Below are 17,840 nucleotides of genomic sequence, written 5' to 3'. Positions count from 1 at the left end.
GCGAAACAAGTGTAGAAGGTGCTTCTAGAATTACAGATATGCACCTGAAGTAAGCAACGTTTTGGAAGATTTCGTGAAAAGCAATATGTCACTTAAGGATACGAAACTAAACCTCGAATTCTCTCCGAGGTAATTCGGAAACACAGGTTACTTCCATGGGACAGAGTCATTGCAGTTGCACCTTGGAAGTTATATTTATATCAAAAATGAAGAAAGTTCCTCCAGCTGTATTTAAGGTGTCGATTTTATTTTGGCAACTAGTTTCAACGTTGTGAAAACGTCATCTTCAGGCCCACACACTCGTTGACGTCAACTGCGTGACTAACCTTCCACACGGAGCACGTCCGTATCTCACCACTGGCTTCTAGTAGCAGCCGCACGCAGTTGACGTCAACAAGTGTATGGGCCTGAAGATGACTTTGTTTCAATGTTGAAAGTAGTTCCCAAAATAAAATCGACATCTCAAATACAGCTGGAGGAATTTTCTTCATTTTTAATATAAATTTATACCAGCTGACGTCCCACTGTCCTCCATTTCAACTATCGATGTACGAAGATTGGAAGTTATATGTTGCTAGATTGTCATTCCAGAACGATTTAACTACTGAATGCCACTACGTGCTGAGATTTTCAGAAAAACTGAGCCAGGGAATTTTGTGTTCGATCTGTGCTGTATTCGGATTCACTGCTGATAAATATATTACTATCAGACCTTGTACAGGGTGTTACAAAAAGGTACGGCCAAACTTTCACGAAACATTCCTCACACACAAAGAACGAAAATATGTTATGTGGACATGTGTCCGGAAACGGGTACTTTCCATGTTAGAGCTCATTTTATTACTTCTCTTCAAATCACATTAATCATGGAATGGAAACACACAGCAACAGAACGTACCACCGTGACTTCAAACACTTTGTTACAGGAAATGTTCTAAATGTCCTCTGTTAGCGAGGATACATGCATCCACCGTCCGTCGCATGGAATCCTTGATGCGCTGATGCAGCCCTGGAGAATGGCGTATTGTATCACAGCCGTCCACAATACGAGCACGAAGAGTCTCTACATTTGGTACCGGGGTTGCGTAGACAAGAGCTTTCAAATGCCCCCATAAATGAAAGTCAAGAGGGTTGAGGTCAGCAGAGCGTGGAGGCCATGGAATTGGTCCGCCTCTACCAATCCATCGGTCACCGAATCTGTTGTTGAGAAGCGTACGAACACTTCGACTGAAATGTGCAGGAGCTCCATCGCGCATGTTGTGTCTTACTTGTAAAGGCACGTGTTCTAGCAGCACAGGTAGAGTATCCCGTATGAAATCATAATAATGTGTTCCATTGAGCGTAGGTGGAAGAACGTGGGGCCCAATCAAGACATCACCAACAATGCCTGCCCAAACGTTCACAGAAAATCTGTGTTGATGACGTGATTGCACAACTGCGTGCGGATTCTCGTCAGCCCACACATGTTGATTGTGAATATTTACAATTTGATCACGTTGGAATGAAGCCTCATCCGTAAAGAGAACATTTGCACTGAAATGAGGATTGACACATTGTTGGATCAACCAGTCGTAGAAGTGTACCCGTGGAGGCCAATCAGCTGCTGATAGTGCCTGCACACGCTGTACATGGTACGGAAACAACTGGTTCTCTCGTAGCACTCTCCATACAGTGACGTGGTTAACGTTACCTTGTACAGCAGCAACATCTCTGACGATGACATTAGGGCTATCGTCAACTGCACGAAGAATTGCCTCGTCCATTGCAGGTGTCCTCGTCGATCTAGGTCTTCCCCAGTCGCGAGTCATAGGCTGGAATGTTCCGTGCTCCCTAAGACGCCGATCAATTGCTTCGAACGTCTTCCTGTCAGGACACCTTCGTTCTGGAAATCTGTCTCGATACAAACGTACCGCGCCACGGCTATTGCCCCATGCTAATTCATACATCAAATGGGCATCTGCCAACTCCGCATTTGTAAACATTGCACTGACTGTAAAACCACGTTCGTGACGAACACTAACCTGTTGATGCTACGTACTGATGTGCTTGATGCTAGTACTGTAGAGCAATGAGTCGCATGTCGACACAAGCACCGAAGTCAACATTACCTTCCTTCAATTGGGCCAATTGGCAGTGAATCGAGGAAGTACAGTACATACTGTGTGTGAGGAATGTTTCCTGAAATTTTGGCCGTACAGTTTTGTAACACCCTGTATAAATTCGTGAATGTACGTACTAGAGTTATTTTTTGGGCTACAGGATCTAACTCGCTCTTAGTCACTGGTCGTGAAGCATTGACCATTCCGGAACGGAACGCGCTAGTGGCTATGCAACCCTTCCGGCGAATATGGTGGATACTCACCAGCAGGACCTTCATGGCGGGGCTGATGTTGGAGCTGCTATGAACTGTACCGTGACACCGGCGGCCACGTCCTTATATACGACGCGGGCGCCGTGAAAGTGCGACAGGGGCTGCCCGTGGCCTTCCACTGTGCGAACGGCCGCCCCGTCACCAGCACGCCGCCGTCCCCCCGTCACAACCCGCCAGGGGCGCTCGCAACATTCCTACGGGCTTCCGTTACTCTTAAGCTTATAATCTGTGGCTATTTAGCATGGTGCGTTAAAAATTACAGAGTACGTGAGTACACAAATTTTATGAGTAAACATTTGCAGTAAAATGTGCTGTTCAGGCAGTTCCACAGCACAAGCACAGTCGTCCATGACGCCTATGGCATCGCTTGAGGCGTAGCGCCTTATAACGATCCTGTCTTGGAGGCGGTTAAGTGGGAGATGTGACTCAGAGCTGGATAGTGACAGATGGTGACGCCAGACTGAACGCGCACGTATCTACATCTACATCTGCATCTACATCCATACTCCGCAAGCCACCTGACGGTGTGTGGCGGAGGGTACCTTCAGTACCTCTATCGGTTCTCCCTTCTATTCCAGTCTCGTATTGTTCGCGGAAAGAAGGATTGTCGGTATGCTTCTGAGTGGGCTCTAATCTCTCTGATTTTATCCTCATGGTCTCTTCGCGAGATATACGTAGGAGGGAGCAATATACTGCTTGACTCTTCGGTGAAGGTATGTTCTCGAAACTTCAACAAAAGCCCATACCGAGCTACTGAGCGTCTCTCCTGCAGAGTCTTCCACTGGAGTTTATGTATCATCTCCGTAACGCTTTCGCGATTACTAAATGATCCTGTAACGAAGCGCGCTGCTCTCCGATGGATCTTCTCTATCTCTTCTATGAACCCTATCTGGTACGGATCCCACACTGCTGAGCAGTATTCAAGCAGTGGGCGAACAAGCGTACTGTAACCTACTTCCTTTGTTTTCGGATTGTATTTCCTTAGGATTCTTCCACTGAATCTCAGTCTGGCATCTGCTTTACCGACGATCAACTTTATATGATCATTCCATGTTAAATCACTCCTAATGCGTACTCCCAGATAATTTATGGAATTAACTGCTTCCAGTTGCTGACCTGCTATATTGTAGCTAAATGATAAGAGATCTATCTTCCTAAGTATTTGCAGTACATTACACTTGTCTACGTTGAGATTCAATTGCCATTCCCTGCACCATGCGTCAATTTCAGTACAATTTTCTATTGTTACAACCTCTCGATATACCACAGCATCATCCGCAAAAAGCCTCAGTGAACTTCCGATGTCATCCACAAGGTCATTTATGTATATTGTGAATAGCAACGGTCCTACTACACTCCCTTGTGGCACACCTGAAATCACTCTTACTTCGGAAGACTTCTCTCCATTGAGAATGACATGCTGCGTTCTGTTATCTAGGAACTCTTCAATCCAATCACACAATTGGTCTGATAGTCCATATGCTCTTACTTTGCTCATTAAACGACTGTGGGGAACTGTATCGAACGCCTTGCGGAAGTCAAGAAACACGGCATCTACCTGTGAACCCGTGTCTATGGCCCTCTGAGTCTCGTGGACGAATAGCGCGAGCTGGGTTTATGCATCAGCCGATAGAGGACAGTACTGGATAGGGGACTGATTTAGTTTCGATTGTGCCCACTAGAGTGCACTAAAGTAATAGAATGTTTTTTATACACTGTTCTAGTATTTTCATAAAGTGTTATTATGTCTTTTGTGTAGGTATAATGTTATAAATGTGTTTTAGCAGTATGAATGATGCGTGAATCTGGCTTAAGGTTAATATGAAGATAATTGTTTAGCGAGCTATCTAGTGGGATTTAGTGTGGGAACATTTCGAAAAAGTATGGATATGGACAAAGGGGATTTTTGTAGAATAGATTTGTAAAGTAAGTTTACGGTAAAGGGAAATTTAATTCATGTATAAATAACAATAGTAAGCTGCTTGCCCTCGGGAAAAATTACGGCTGTAGTTTCCCCTTGCTTTCAGCCGTTCACAGTACCAAAACAACAAGGCCGTTTTAGTTAGTGTTACAGGGCCAGATCAGCCAATCATCCAGACTGTTGCACCTGTAACTACTGAAAAGGCTGCTGCCCCTCTTCAGGAACCACACGTTTGTCTGGCCTCTTAACAGATACCCCTCCGTTGTGGTTGCACTTACGGTACTGCTGTCTGTATTGTTAAGGCACGCAAGCCTCCCCACCAACGGCAAGGTCAATGGTTCATGGGGGGACGCTACCTAACTATCAGTTTAATAAGTCACAGCTGCAAAATACTGACGCAAATTCTTTACTGACCAATGGAAAAACTGGGAGAAGCCGACCTCGGTGAAGATCAGTTTGCATTCCGTAGAAATGTTGGAACACGTGAGGCAATACTGACCCTACGACTTATCTTAGAAGAAAGATTAAGGAAAGGCAAACCTACGTTTCTAGCATTTGTAGACTTGGAGAAAGCTTTTGGCAATGCTGACTGGAATACTCTCTTTCAAAATCTGAAGGTGGCAGGGGTAAAATACAGGGAGCGAAAGGCTATTTACAATTTGCACAGAAACCAGATGGCAGTTATAAGAGTCGAGGAACATGAGAGGGAAGCAGTGGTTGGGAAGGGAGTGAGACAGTGGTTTAGCCTCTCCCCGATGCTATTCAATCTGTATATTGAGCAAGCAATAAAGGAAACGAAAGAAAAGTTCGGAGTAGGTATTAAAATCCATGGAGAAGAAATAAAAACTTTGAGGTTCGCCGATGACATTATAATTCTGACAGAGACTGCAAAGGACTTGGAAGAGCAGTTGAACGGAATGAACAGTGTCTTGAAAAGAGGATATAAGATGAACATCAACAAAAGCAAAACATTCATAATGGAATGTAGTCGGACTATGTCGGGTAATGCTGCGGGAGTTAGATTAGGAAGTGAGACACTTAAAGTAGTAAAGGAATTTTTCTATTTGGGGAGCAAAATAACCGGTGATGGTCGAAGTAGAGAGGGTATAAAATGTAGACTGGCAATGGTAAGGAAAGCGTTTCTGAAGAAGAGAAATTTGTTAACATCGAGTATTGATTAAAGTGTCACGAAGTCGTTTCTGAAAGAATTTGTATGGAGTGTAGCCAGGTATGGAAGTGAAACATGGACGATAAATAGTTTAGACACGAAGAGAATAGAAACTTTCGAAATGTGGTGCTACAGAAGAATGATGAAGATTAGATGGGTAGATCACATAACTAATGAGGAGGTATTGAATAGAATTGGGGAGAAGAGGAGTTTGTGGCACAACTTGACTAGAAGAATGGATCGGTTGGTAGGACATGCTCTGAGGCATCAAGGGATCACCAGTTTAGTACTGGAGGGCAGCCAGGAGGGTAAAAATCGTAGAGGGAGACCAAGAGATGAATACACTAAGCAGATTCAGAACGATGTAGGCTGCAGTAGGTACTGGGAGATGACGAGGCTTGTACAGATAGAGCAGCATGGAGAGCTTCACCAAACCAGTCTCAGGACTGAAGACCACAACAACAACAACAATAGTAAATAACTTTATGCATAAACAAAACTTCAGCATATTAGCTAATTACGTCGGTAAAAAGTGCAGTCGTTAGGTTTACTGTTTTGCGATTGATTATTGATGAAAAGCGCGGACTGAAGCGGGAGAATATTGTTTTGCTATTGGCTGTTGAGTAAACTGACCAATGGTAAAGCAATACTCTTCGCGCGCCTTTCTCTGCTGGTAGAGAAGACTTAGAGTATTCTAGGAGTCGGAGTCTAACCATGAAACCGTTCGGACGTGTGTAGTAGTAGTTCCGATGGAAACGATAAGTTGCTGGATCTAGCAGTGTTTCATACATCAAAAGTGTGGCAAAGTGACGGCATAATTATTCCGATGGGTGTGTAGAAATTTCGGAATTTTGAAGTGAATTTTGTGACGAGAAAAGACATAAATTCCGCGTGGCGTATTGAGCAGGTCGGTAGCTAAAAACCGTGACTGCATTAGGTACCGACAGACTTAATATTTGGCGAGCATTCTGAATCAAAAACAATCCGTATTTTTGTATCTATTACGTTTTCGGGAAATGCAACACCATACACTTGCTAACGTGAGTGAAAGGGATTGTGAGTGACTGTGTTAAGACTAGCACGTGCTTGGCAGTGATCTTGTTCATCTAAGTTTCAGAATATATTAATTAAGGACAAAATTTCCAACCTTTCATTTCGTGTGAAAACTTTCTCCCGAAACGTAGATTAGTGACTTTAATTGCGGCCTGCTTCAGGTCGAAGTATAGTAGGTTTTTTTTCGGCTTCCCTACTGATCATATGCTGAGACAATGTTCACAGGTATGTGCTGTTTCGTCGTAAAGGGACGGAAGGAACAGCGCCGCCGCACGCTCATATTGCCACCTAGACCGATCGCCACATGCCATCGCCAGAGATCGTCTGATAACATCGGACAACAGCTTGCTCATTGCGCGTCTGACCTCTATCGTCAACTATTGACGGAACAAACGCCAGGACTTCTATGCTTAAAGACGAGTTCTTTATAGTATTTGCTACTGAAACGTCGTCCAATGTATGTCAGTGGCCTAAGTCTGTCTCCACAGGAACTTGACGAATACAGCGTACTCTTCCCTCAGTTAACGGAATAACCAGAACAAGAAGATGGTGGGTACGAAACTCATCGAAACGTTGCGACAAGACGACGCCACCACTCGGCTGATAACCCGAGAAGAATTTATCAACCAGAAAAGATTTAGGAATGTACAAGAAAAAAGAGCCTATTCAAATGGTTCAAATGGCTCTGAGCACTATGGGACTTAACATCTTAGGTCATCAGTCCCCTAGATTTTAGAACTACTTAAACCTAACTAACCTAAGGACATCACACACATCCATGCCCAAGGCAGGGTTCGAACCTGCGACTGTAGCGGTCGCGCTGTTCCAGACCGAAGCGCCTAGAACCGTCGGCCACAACGGCCGGAAAAGAGCCTATTACATGAGATGATTCGCGGTGACATGGGAAAGCAAATCAACTACAGAAAATGCATTTCAACCGAAAAGAGGCTAGTCGTAAACGTATAATAACTTTTTTCATTCATTCTATTTACTACCTTGTTCGAAAAAATTTGTTTGCCCTTTATTTTTTGTCAACTCCAATTCTGCTAGATTACTTCTCTCTAGAGTATCTCACACTGAATCTCATATAAAGAGCAGGCTAGGATTTTTATCTGAATCTGCTTGCAAATATTCTGCAGCCTTCATTTTGTAGACTCATTTAACTGTCTGAATAAGTTTAATTTACCTGTGAGTAGCATGTATTTTTCGGTTAATAAACGTATAATTTTGAAGAAATGAAATGACTGTAAGTAGCATGTATTTTTCGGTTAATAAACGTATAATTTTGAAGAAATGAAATGACAGTGGAATGAACGAATGTATTCCGCTAAACTTTTAAGTTTCCCACAGTTTGTGTTTCGCCTGAGAGAACGTCGCCCGATTCTACTGAAGAAAACCAACTGATTCGTATTACACCGGCCAGCGTCCGAAGTTTGTGCGTTAGTGGAAGGCAGATAGAAAGATTGGGCTTAACGTCCCGTTGACATCGAGGTCATTGGAGACGCAACACAAGCTCTAATAGCGTCAAGGACGAGGAAGCAAATCGGCCGTGCCCTTTCAAAGGAGCCATCCCGGCATTTGCCTGGAGCGACTTGGAAAAATCACGGAAAACTTTAATCTGGATGGCCGGACGCGGGTTTGAACCGTCGTCCTCCCGAATGCGAGTCCAGTGTGCTAACCACAGCGCCACCAGGCTCTGTATGTACGTTGGTGCGTTGAGATTTGCTGCACTGAAATGGCTTTCTCATTTGGAAAGATTGGCTGTCTTCGGCCGATGTCGGTCGGCGGTGGAATCACACGATGTCGGGGTTACTGTGCCTGCAGGCCTGGAGAATGGCACAATCGTCCGTTAAAATTTCGTATTTCATGACGCTTCATATCGCTGTAATTAATTTCTGAACATATTACTATTTCCTACTGAAATATCGCGGCTTACAAGCTGTATGCTGTGATTATATTAACCAAAGCTGTGCAGATTCCTCGATATCCTCTCTTTTCTCGCATAGCCTTTTCTCATTTTGTGGAGCACTCTAACGAAGAGTGATATGTCTATGGTTGGTCCTTGCATTGTTCTGGCACTTAAAAAGATGTTAAGCTTTCGCCATTGTGATAACCAGATACCATTGCATATCTGCAAAATTTCGAGTGTTTAGTATGGGACATAAAAACTTCGCGATTCTCATGAGCAATGTGAATAGCTGGTGTTAATGCCTGCCGCGATTTTCAATTACATTGCATTTCTTGACGCTTTATGACGTCAAGAGATTATCTTCGTGCCTTACGTGCTATCGATAAAATTGTGTACATTCCATGATACGACAAAGAATCGCACAAACGAAGTAAATCAGCCAATACTGGCACAAAAACATTTGCCCTTGTTTCGTCCTGACTGATAAATCTTGCACTCACTGTAGCACCTTAGAACTGCGTAACAAGAATAATACCCTGGAAATAGTTAATATTAAGAGATAGGATTCTGCATAAAAATATCGGGAAATGTGGAGCAGTGATTAGCACATTGGACTCGCATTCAGGAGACAGGGGTTCAAATCCGCTTCCGACCATCCTGATTTAGGTTTTCCGTGATTTTCCTAAATTAGTCCAGGCAAATACCAGGATGGTTCCTCCGAAAGGTAACGGCCGATTTCGTTCCCCATCCTGTCCTAATCCGAGCTTGAGCTCCGTCTTTCATCACCTCGCTGTCGACGAGACGTTAAACACTAATGTTCCTTCCTTCCTTAAATTCATGAAAATAGGCTAAAGGAAATACCCATGGATCCAATGATGATACGAACTTCCGTCGAACTGATAAAATAACTTAGCGCTTTTTTAAATTACTTCGCTTTCGCCGGCCGCGGTGGTCTCGCGGTTCTAGGCGCGCAGTCCGGAACCGTGCGTCTGCTACGGTCGCAGGTTCGAATCCTGCCTCGGGCATGGATGTGTGTGATGTCCTTAGGTTAGTTACGTTTAAGTAGTTCTAAGTTCTAGGGGACTGATAACCACAGCAGTTGAGTCCCATAGTGCTCAGAGCCATTTTTGAACTTCGCTTTCATGTTTAGAAAAAGGTACACAGTTATGGGATAATATATTCCAGATGCTGAAATAATATTTGTAGCTCTTCAGGTTTCTCGCGAGTGCGAACGGTTTTGAATATTTAACCCGGGAACGGAACAAGTAAAAAATTCTACTAACCTTCCCCAGTCACAAGTAAGGATCATTTTATGCTCATAATTCAATTAGCTACATTTCAATAACTTGATTAGATTCAAGAAACATTTCTTTGAAGGATAAATTGTTATAAGTACCCAGTTTTCACAGTTTTTACAAGCTTTTGCTGGATCTTCGAGGCAGACGGACTTAGCGTGCAGTACGCTAAAGTCGGTTTTCTCTTTCATTATTGTGTGTGCAGAATGGACGTTTTCGGCATTTAGATACACTATTAGACGGTGCTTCTGATGGAACGCCGCGCAGTATTAGCCGAGCGGTCTCAGGCGCTGCAGTCATGGACTGTGCGACTGGTCCCGGCGGAGGTTCGAGTCCTCCCTCGGGCATGGGTTTGTGTGTTTGTCCTTAGGATAATTTAGGTTAAGTAGTGTGTAAGCTTAGGGACTGATGACCTTAGCAGTTAAGTCCCATAATATTTTACACACATTTGAACATTTTCTGATGGGACGGTATGTGTTTTCAGAATACCCTTCATCAGTGCTAGAAGCGAAGACTGTAAAAGATTATTTGCTAAACACAACGGCGTATGCGACAAATGTTATTGATGGATATTGTGTCTTACATTTCCTTTCTCGTTTTCTTTCGTGATTCATCCAGTACAATTGAAGTCCAAATTGGAGCAACATGACCTACAGGTCAAAGGCTTTGATCTTTAGTACTTGAATATGTCTTATAAAATTTATCCGAAATATCAGTGGCACTTTTGGTGCTTTTTTAAATCTACATTGTTTTTAGAAAGTTACGCTCTTATGTTTCTCCGCTTTCTTTCTGCCAGTACGATAGTGATTTCTATTTATCTGTGTACTCAAGAGACACCTAATAACTACAATTATAGGGTTATTTGCCAACATCCAGCTAATCAGTCAACAGAAAGACGCAGAAACTAATCTCACACCAGCGCCACAATGGGACACTGGTGTGCCCTAAACCGTTATTTATGTAAAAATTCTTAAGTTACGCGACTTCTTCTGACAAGAAACTGCAGGAATTTTCTGTCGTTGCCTAATGGGAATTAACAGAGATAAATAAATGCGTGTGGTACTTTAGTACAATTCTGTAGCGCTTTGGTTTGTTTGTATCCTTCAGCGCACTTCGTAATGTACTCATGTGTTTATGGGAGGTCTGATATCGGTTGTTGTTTTACGACGTCTCAGTTAATTCAACACTCAGTTCCATAGACTTACCAATTTTTGAAGTATTCAGCCTAAAATAAGTTAACACATACGCGAATGTTCTCTAACGTTACCACGTCATAGTGACGCGCAGAACTAATTGTGTAATTCTTTTGTTCTGTGCAAAGTTGCAGTTTTATTTCCTATTTTCTTATTAATTTTCTTAAAAGCTTAAATAAAGTACAAAGAAACGTATAGTATAAAACTAAAGACCCGCCAGGGTAACCGAGAGCGCTAATGCTCTGCTTCCTGGACTCGGGTAGGCGCGCCGGCCCCGGATCGAATCCGCCTGGTGGATTACCGACGAGGGCCGGTATGCCGGCCATTCTGGATGTGGTTTTTAGGCGGTTTTCTACGTCCCGCTAGGTGAATACCGGGCTGGTCCCCACGTTCCACTTCAATTACACGACTCACAGACATTTGAAAACGTTTGCACTATTTCATGGCTTCCACTAGATGCAGACAACAGGGGTACACTACCTACGTCCCAGGGGTTCGGGGTGGCAGCAGGAAGGGCATCCAGCCACCCTCTGCAACTACCACTGCCAAATCCGTAATAACACGGCTGACCCCGCGTGAGGCGGGACAAGGTCCAAAGAAAGACAAAACAGTATAGTATAAGAATATAATATATTATGTCAACCTTTTCGCTAACATTTCAAAAGGAACTGCACTGGATAGGTCAAAGAAGTTATTTATTATTCAAAGAAACAAGCAGTTTCAGTTTGTTGCAGACAGCGAGTAAGATCGTTTCGGTTGTATGTTTGTGTTGTTGTGAATAAAACATGTGGCTTGGCATATATAGGGTGTCGATGTATTGAGATGACGGAGGAAGGTGTTTGGCGCCTTGGATTACTTAACGTAAAATCGCCATGGAGACGCTGTGTGAGAAAGATGCTGCCTTGCCACTAAATTCATGACATCCACTTCGACAATGTGTCAATACAACTAACAACTGATTCTGTAAAGTGCAACTTCCTGATGATTTCTTTTATATTTTATGACTGTCAGTAACTACAAGTAATCTCAGTAGATCTGCCTTTTTTGTAATCATATTTTTTCACACATCATAGAAAAACAAAATTCGTCATTCCGTCGGTACGTTTAGGCATTTATCGGCAAAGTCATTAATGAACAGAGCCAAATATTGAAATTTCTTTTGAGAGCCAAATTATTTAACTTTAACTAGTTAAGTGAAATGGTATTAATTAATGTAATCCTAAGCTCGCCCTTGATAAAAACATGCTCGGCGTGACTGAACTGCCCTCCGCTGAGGCCAATCTCTTTCAACTCTCTCGACCACACTCGTCTTTTGTCCTTTTTGCATCTATTTCCATTGGTTTATCTCCTCCTCTTCAACATAATTTTGCGAATACTCGAGACCATATCTTCTTTCATCCCACAAAGCTCCCTAAAATTAATTTAATTAAATTTACTTAAGGTTTCAAGTCTTTGTTAAACTAAGGGTACAACAACAAATCTTGAAATCATACTTAATAACGACATTGTTTATTGATAAAATTAAATTGTAGGGTATCCATGAAATTAAATAATGCCAATGACTGAGAAACACTAATGTGAACAACGGCCTTTCATCTCCTTGGGAAGTTTGTGTTAGTGAAGTTTGTACATTGCAGTTTTTAGTTTCAGACACGATCCAACGTTCTCATCAATAAGGCGACTTCCCAATTTAATTTTAATTATGAACAGCCCCAGTTGCACCGTTTACCTAGAATTGACCTAGGTTTCAGTCGGGATAACCCAACCTTCTTCAGAATAACAGTATCTACTGTTTGTCCATAGTGGACATCGTCAAGCTAAAACACAGACTTGAGTCTGTGTCGCCTGGTCACCAAGAACTGTAGCAGGACGATTGATTCACGGATCCAGTTATATGGCTCTTTCCGTGTACAGCGATTTTACGACTATGACGAGTGGGGCCTGAAGATGATATCACTGTAATGCCGAAACTGGTAGCACATAGATGTTCATAAAATAAAAGAAACTTCGACACAACATACGGCTGTTGGTAGATTATTGCATCAAGAAGTTCATGCCAGCCGTCGTCCCACGATCCATAATGGATCAACGAAGATTCAATGGATGCAGGTGATCAGACAGGATGCTTACGTACGTTTCACCTGTTACAGTCGTATCTAGAAGTGTCAGGGGTCCTATATTACTCCAACTGCACACGCCCCACATTACAGAGCATCCACCAGGTTGAACAGTCCCCTGCTGACATGCAAGGTCCGTGAATTCATGAGGTTGTCCCCATAACCATACACGTCCATCCGCTCGATACAATTTGAAACGAGACTTTTCCGACCCGGCAACATGTTTCCAGTCATCAACAGTCCAATGTCGGTGCTGACGGGCCCAATCGAGGCGTAAAGCCTTTGTCATGCAGTCGCCTAGGGTACACGAGTGGGCCATCGCCTCCGGAAGCCCATATCGATGACTTGAATGATCCGTACGTTGACATTTATTGATGGCCCAGCATGAAAATATGCACCAATTTGCGGAAGGGTTGCACTTCTGTCACTCTGAACGATTCTCTTCGTCTTTGTTGGTTCCGTTCTTGTAGGGTCTTTTTCCGGCCACAGCGATGTCGAAGATTTGACGTTTTATCGGATTCCTGATAGCCGGCCGAAGTGGCCGTGCGGTTAAAGGCGCTGCAGTCTGGAACCGCAAGACCGCTACGGTCGCAGGTTCGAATCCTGCCTCGGGCATGGATGTATGTGCTGTCCTTAGGTTAGTTAGGTTTAACTAGTTCGAAGTTCTAGGGGACTAATGACCTCAGTAGTTGAGTCGCATAGTGCTCAGAGCCATTTGAACCATTTTTTTTTTTTGATTCCTGATATTCACGCCACACTTGTGAAATAGTTGTAAATCCCCATTTCATCGTTACCTCGGAGATGCTGTGTCCCATCGCTCGAGCGGCAGCTATAACACCACAGTCAAACTTACTGAAACCTTGATAACCTGCTATTGCTGATAAGTGCGCCAGACACTTGTGGTCTTATATAGGCGTTTCCGATAGACGAACCGTATTCTGCCTGTTTACATAACTCTGTATTTGAATACCATTTTCTTTGGTGCTTCAGTGTACGTAGAAACTGAGAAAAAATCATTCAAGGCGGCATCGCCGATGGCCAGAGATGGGCGCGGCTGCCGAACTTGTTTGGTATTGGTGGGGCTGACTAACAAGTATTAGTACGGTGACCGAACAGAGTGTGTAGAGGACGGGGACTCGGCTGCAGTCCACACACCAAAATTTAGTGCATATGCGTGAAATCAGCAGTATTGAAACGAACTGAAAAGCTGTGTCTAAATTCAAAAGCGAACGGATACGTTTTGTTTGATGTACTGTAAAAGTTAGAAGTATATAATGAGCTGTAGTAACAGAAAAGACCACATAGAGATGTAACGAGCGGTTCCCACGAAGCAGCTTATAGCCGTCTTCTTTCAGTGTTCAACCCTGAGGTTGGTTTGCAGTAGAGCGCCATTCCTCTCTTCTGTCTACCTTGCTCTTCATTTACACCTATGTGTTACATCCAACGTCATTCATGACCTGTTGCATGTATGATATTCTTGGTAGTCCCCGCTTCCTTCCCTCCTTCCCTCAATAGGTCCTTCTGCTATCGTTCCAATGACGTTGTCGTGTCGTAGGATGTGCCCTACAAGTTTGTTTCTTCTTGTTTGGAGGTGCCTCTACACATATCTGGTTTCCCGTACTCTTCTAAGCACCTCTTCATTTGTTACTTTGTCTCTCCAGCTGATCTTCATCATCCTTCTATAGCACGACATCTCCAGGGCCTCTAGCCGTCGTCTCTCTTCTCTTCCAACTGTCCAAGTTTCACATCCGTATAGGGCCACGCTCCAAACGAAAGCTTTCATGGGATTAGCCGAGCGGTCTAGGGTGCTGCAGTCATGGACTGTGCGGCTGATCCCGGCGGAGGTTGGAGTCCTCCCTCGGGCATGGGTGTGTGTGTTTGTCCTTAGGATAATTTAGGTTAAGTAGTGTGTAAGCTTAGGGAGTGATGACCTTAGCAGTTAAGTCCCATAAGACTTTACACACATTTGAACATTTGAAAGCTTTCATGATACGTTTCCTTATTTTTCAGACTGACGTTCTTGCAGGTAAGTTCCTCTTCTGATTAAATGCAATTTTGGCCTTTTGTATTCTGCTCTCAATTTCTTTCCGACTTTTACCATCCCTTGTGATTTGCTACCCAGGTAAGTAAATTCCTCTATAACTTAAAGCTCCTCTCTTCCAATTCTCAGCCGTAGATGAGAGTAATGAGTTTTTCGATTGTCGTGTTATAAACAATAACAACTCATTAAACTGTGAAAAGTCTGCCCCTCGTGGTCTCGCGGTAGCGTTCTCGCTTCCCGAGCACGGGGTCCCGGGTTCGATTCCCGGAGGGGTCAGGGATTTTTCCTGCCTCGAGATGTCTGGGTGTTGTTGTGACGACTTCATCATCATCATTCATCCCCATTACGGTCGGAGGATGGCAACGGCAAACCACCTCCATTAAGACCTTGCCTAGTAAGGCGGTGCGGGTCTCCCGCATCGTTCCCCTACGCTCTGTAAAGACGTATGGGACTTCATTTAATTTTCAAACTGTGAAAAACACTGTAAATGCAGAAAATCTAAAAAAACTCTTGGAGCTGATTTTTCAGCAGAGGATCTCTTTTTCCTTGAGAAAATATAAAACGAATTGTTTCCCATTTGGCCGTTTTCTTCGTTACTCTATACAACACCTCTCATTCGACTGTAAGGAAATTAACTACTATACAAAATTAATCTCTTTTGTATCTTATAGCTCCGAATCACGGGCCGATGTCTGTTTCTTCGATATTGGTCAAAGTTACTGTGATGCTACAGCATAAAATTTGAAGCGTTTGCGGTGAAATATATGGTTTCGGGCTACTTTATATAGGGTTTATTTTATTTGACACATTGCTGTGTAATAAATGTAGCTAACATATGGGAATTGTTTTTAAAGTTGGAAGGAAAGCCACATCTCACTACATATGGTGAACATAGAAGTTGAACTATCGTAATTGAGCGCGCATCCGCCGAGCCCGCTGCCTGACGGCGCGACTTGCAAGTAGCCCGTAAGTCAGCCGTAAACAGGTTGTGCAAGCAGATCCTAGTTTCTTAAAACTACCGATCGCTATTTAGTGCTTATTTACTGGTGGAAAAAATGACGAATAACTAGACATTCCACACCAACGGTAACATAATGGAAAATCTGAAAAAATCTCATACTTAGGATAAAGCTTGACAAAAGTTTCTTTGCGACATTATCAATCGTTATTTATTAAATGAATATGATTCTTGTTGTACAATATGTGAGTGAACTTATAAAGTCTGTGCCCAAATCTAAACATTTGTATAAATAAAATTTTAATGCAGCCTACTCTCTTCATTGACAGTAATACTTACGTGTTGGCCGGCCGGTGTGGCCGTGCGGTTCTAGGCACGTCAGTCTGGAACTACATGACCGCTATGGTCGCAGGTTCGAATCCTGCCTAGGACATGGATGTGTGTCATGTCCTTAGGTTAGTTAGGTTTAAGTAGTTCTACGTTCTAGGGGACTGATGACCACAGACGTTAAGTCCCATAGTGCTCAGAGCCATTTGAACCACTTACGTGTTGCTTGCAGGTTAAAGACGTGAATGAAAAGTCCAGGAGTGATACTAACACTAAACTTCGGCAGAGTGTCCCATAACAGCTGTTTCTGCTAGAGGAGAAAGAAATTAGTGATGAAGGCCCCCTCGAAAACGAGGTGACATTGCCCAGACACTGGCTATGCATTTTGCGGAATCTACCGCTACTATTCACTGTGATCCAGCTTTCTGCCGCTACCGCACTGCCATCGAGAGGGGTCACTTGGACTTCCGGTCTCCAAATTCTGAACCCTACAATTGCCCCTTCACAATGTGGGAACTGGATTCGGCGCTGTCTGAGGCTCATGATACTGCGCCTGGCCATGATCAAATCCGGTACAGCATGCTGCAGCACTTGTTACTGCCTTCCAAGGAAGTTCTCCTGAATTTTTTTAATACGATATGGTTATCTGGCACGTTCCCTGACTCGTGGAGGGAGGCGATTTTGATCCCCCTCCTCAAACCAGGGAAGGACCGAACGCATCCCAGTAGTTATCGGAGTATTGCTTTGACGAGCTGTGTCGGGAAGACGTTGGAACGCATGGTCAACCGTCGCCTGGTTTGGCTGCTCGAGGCCAGGCAGCTCCTTAGCCCCTCTCAGTGTGGCTTTCGGAGATGTCGTTCAACTATAGACAACTTGACCCTGCTTGAGGCGGCCATCCAGCAGGCCTTCCTGCGTAACCAGCATTGTCTAGGTGTCTTCTTTGACATTCATAAGGCGTATGACACTACTTGGCGCTGCCATATCCTCAATCAACTCCATGAGTGGGGCTTTCGTGGCCGTCTCCCCATCTTCATTCGGTCCTTTCTTTCCCACCGCCTCTTTCGATATAGGGTTGGTAATGTGCTATCTGATTTGTATGTGCAGGAGAATGGTGTTCCTCAGGGAAGCGTTTTAAGTGTCACCCTCTTTGCCGTCGCCATTAACAGTATCACGTCCACTGTCCGGAGTCCTGCCCAATGCTCCTTGTTTGTGGACGATTTTGCTGTTTTCTGTTCTTCCTCCAGTCTCGTCACTGCTAGTCGGCAGTTGCAGCTTACGATAAAGCGCTTGGAGGCATGGACTGCGAAGACGGGTTTTACCTTTTCTGCAGACAAATGTGTGTGTGTTCATTTTAATCGTTCTCGACGTCTTTTTACCTCCCCTGAATTGCGTCTGAGGGACACCATTCTTCCTTTTAGAGACACTGTGAGGTTCCTGGGCCTCACTTTTGATTCCAAGTTGTCGTGGTTGCCTCACCTTAAAGACCT

At 43.8% G+C, this 17,840-nt stretch overlaps 1 protein-coding gene across 2 annotated transcripts in view; it reads right to left on the bottom strand.

Annotated features, from left to right (window-relative positions):
* LOC126253590 (cuticle protein 63-like) overlaps positions 1 to 2,395 on the bottom strand; it is a 64,446-nt gene extending 62,051 nt beyond the window's left edge. The window contains exon 1 of one of the 2 annotated variants that reach the window (XM_049955025.1): positions 2,363 to 2,395. In XM_049955025.1, coding sequence (XP_049810982.1) covers positions 2,363 to 2,377 — 15 coding nt within the window. In that variant the 5' untranslated portion in view covers positions 2,378 to 2,395. The remainder of the gene's footprint in view (positions 1 to 2,362) is intronic. The other variant, XM_049955024.1, reaches the window with a different exon arrangement.
* Positions 2,396 to 17,840: the final 15,445 nt, after the last annotated feature.

The sequence above is a fragment of the Schistocerca nitens genome, chromosome 4 (genome assembly GCF_023898315.1).
Source record: "Schistocerca nitens isolate TAMUIC-IGC-003100 chromosome 4, iqSchNite1.1, whole genome shotgun sequence".
Taxonomy (NCBI): domain Eukaryota; kingdom Metazoa; phylum Arthropoda; class Insecta; order Orthoptera; family Acrididae; genus Schistocerca; species Schistocerca nitens.
The sequence above is the reverse complement of the archived record's forward strand: the minus strand, read 5'-3'. Positions and strand labels throughout refer to the sequence as shown.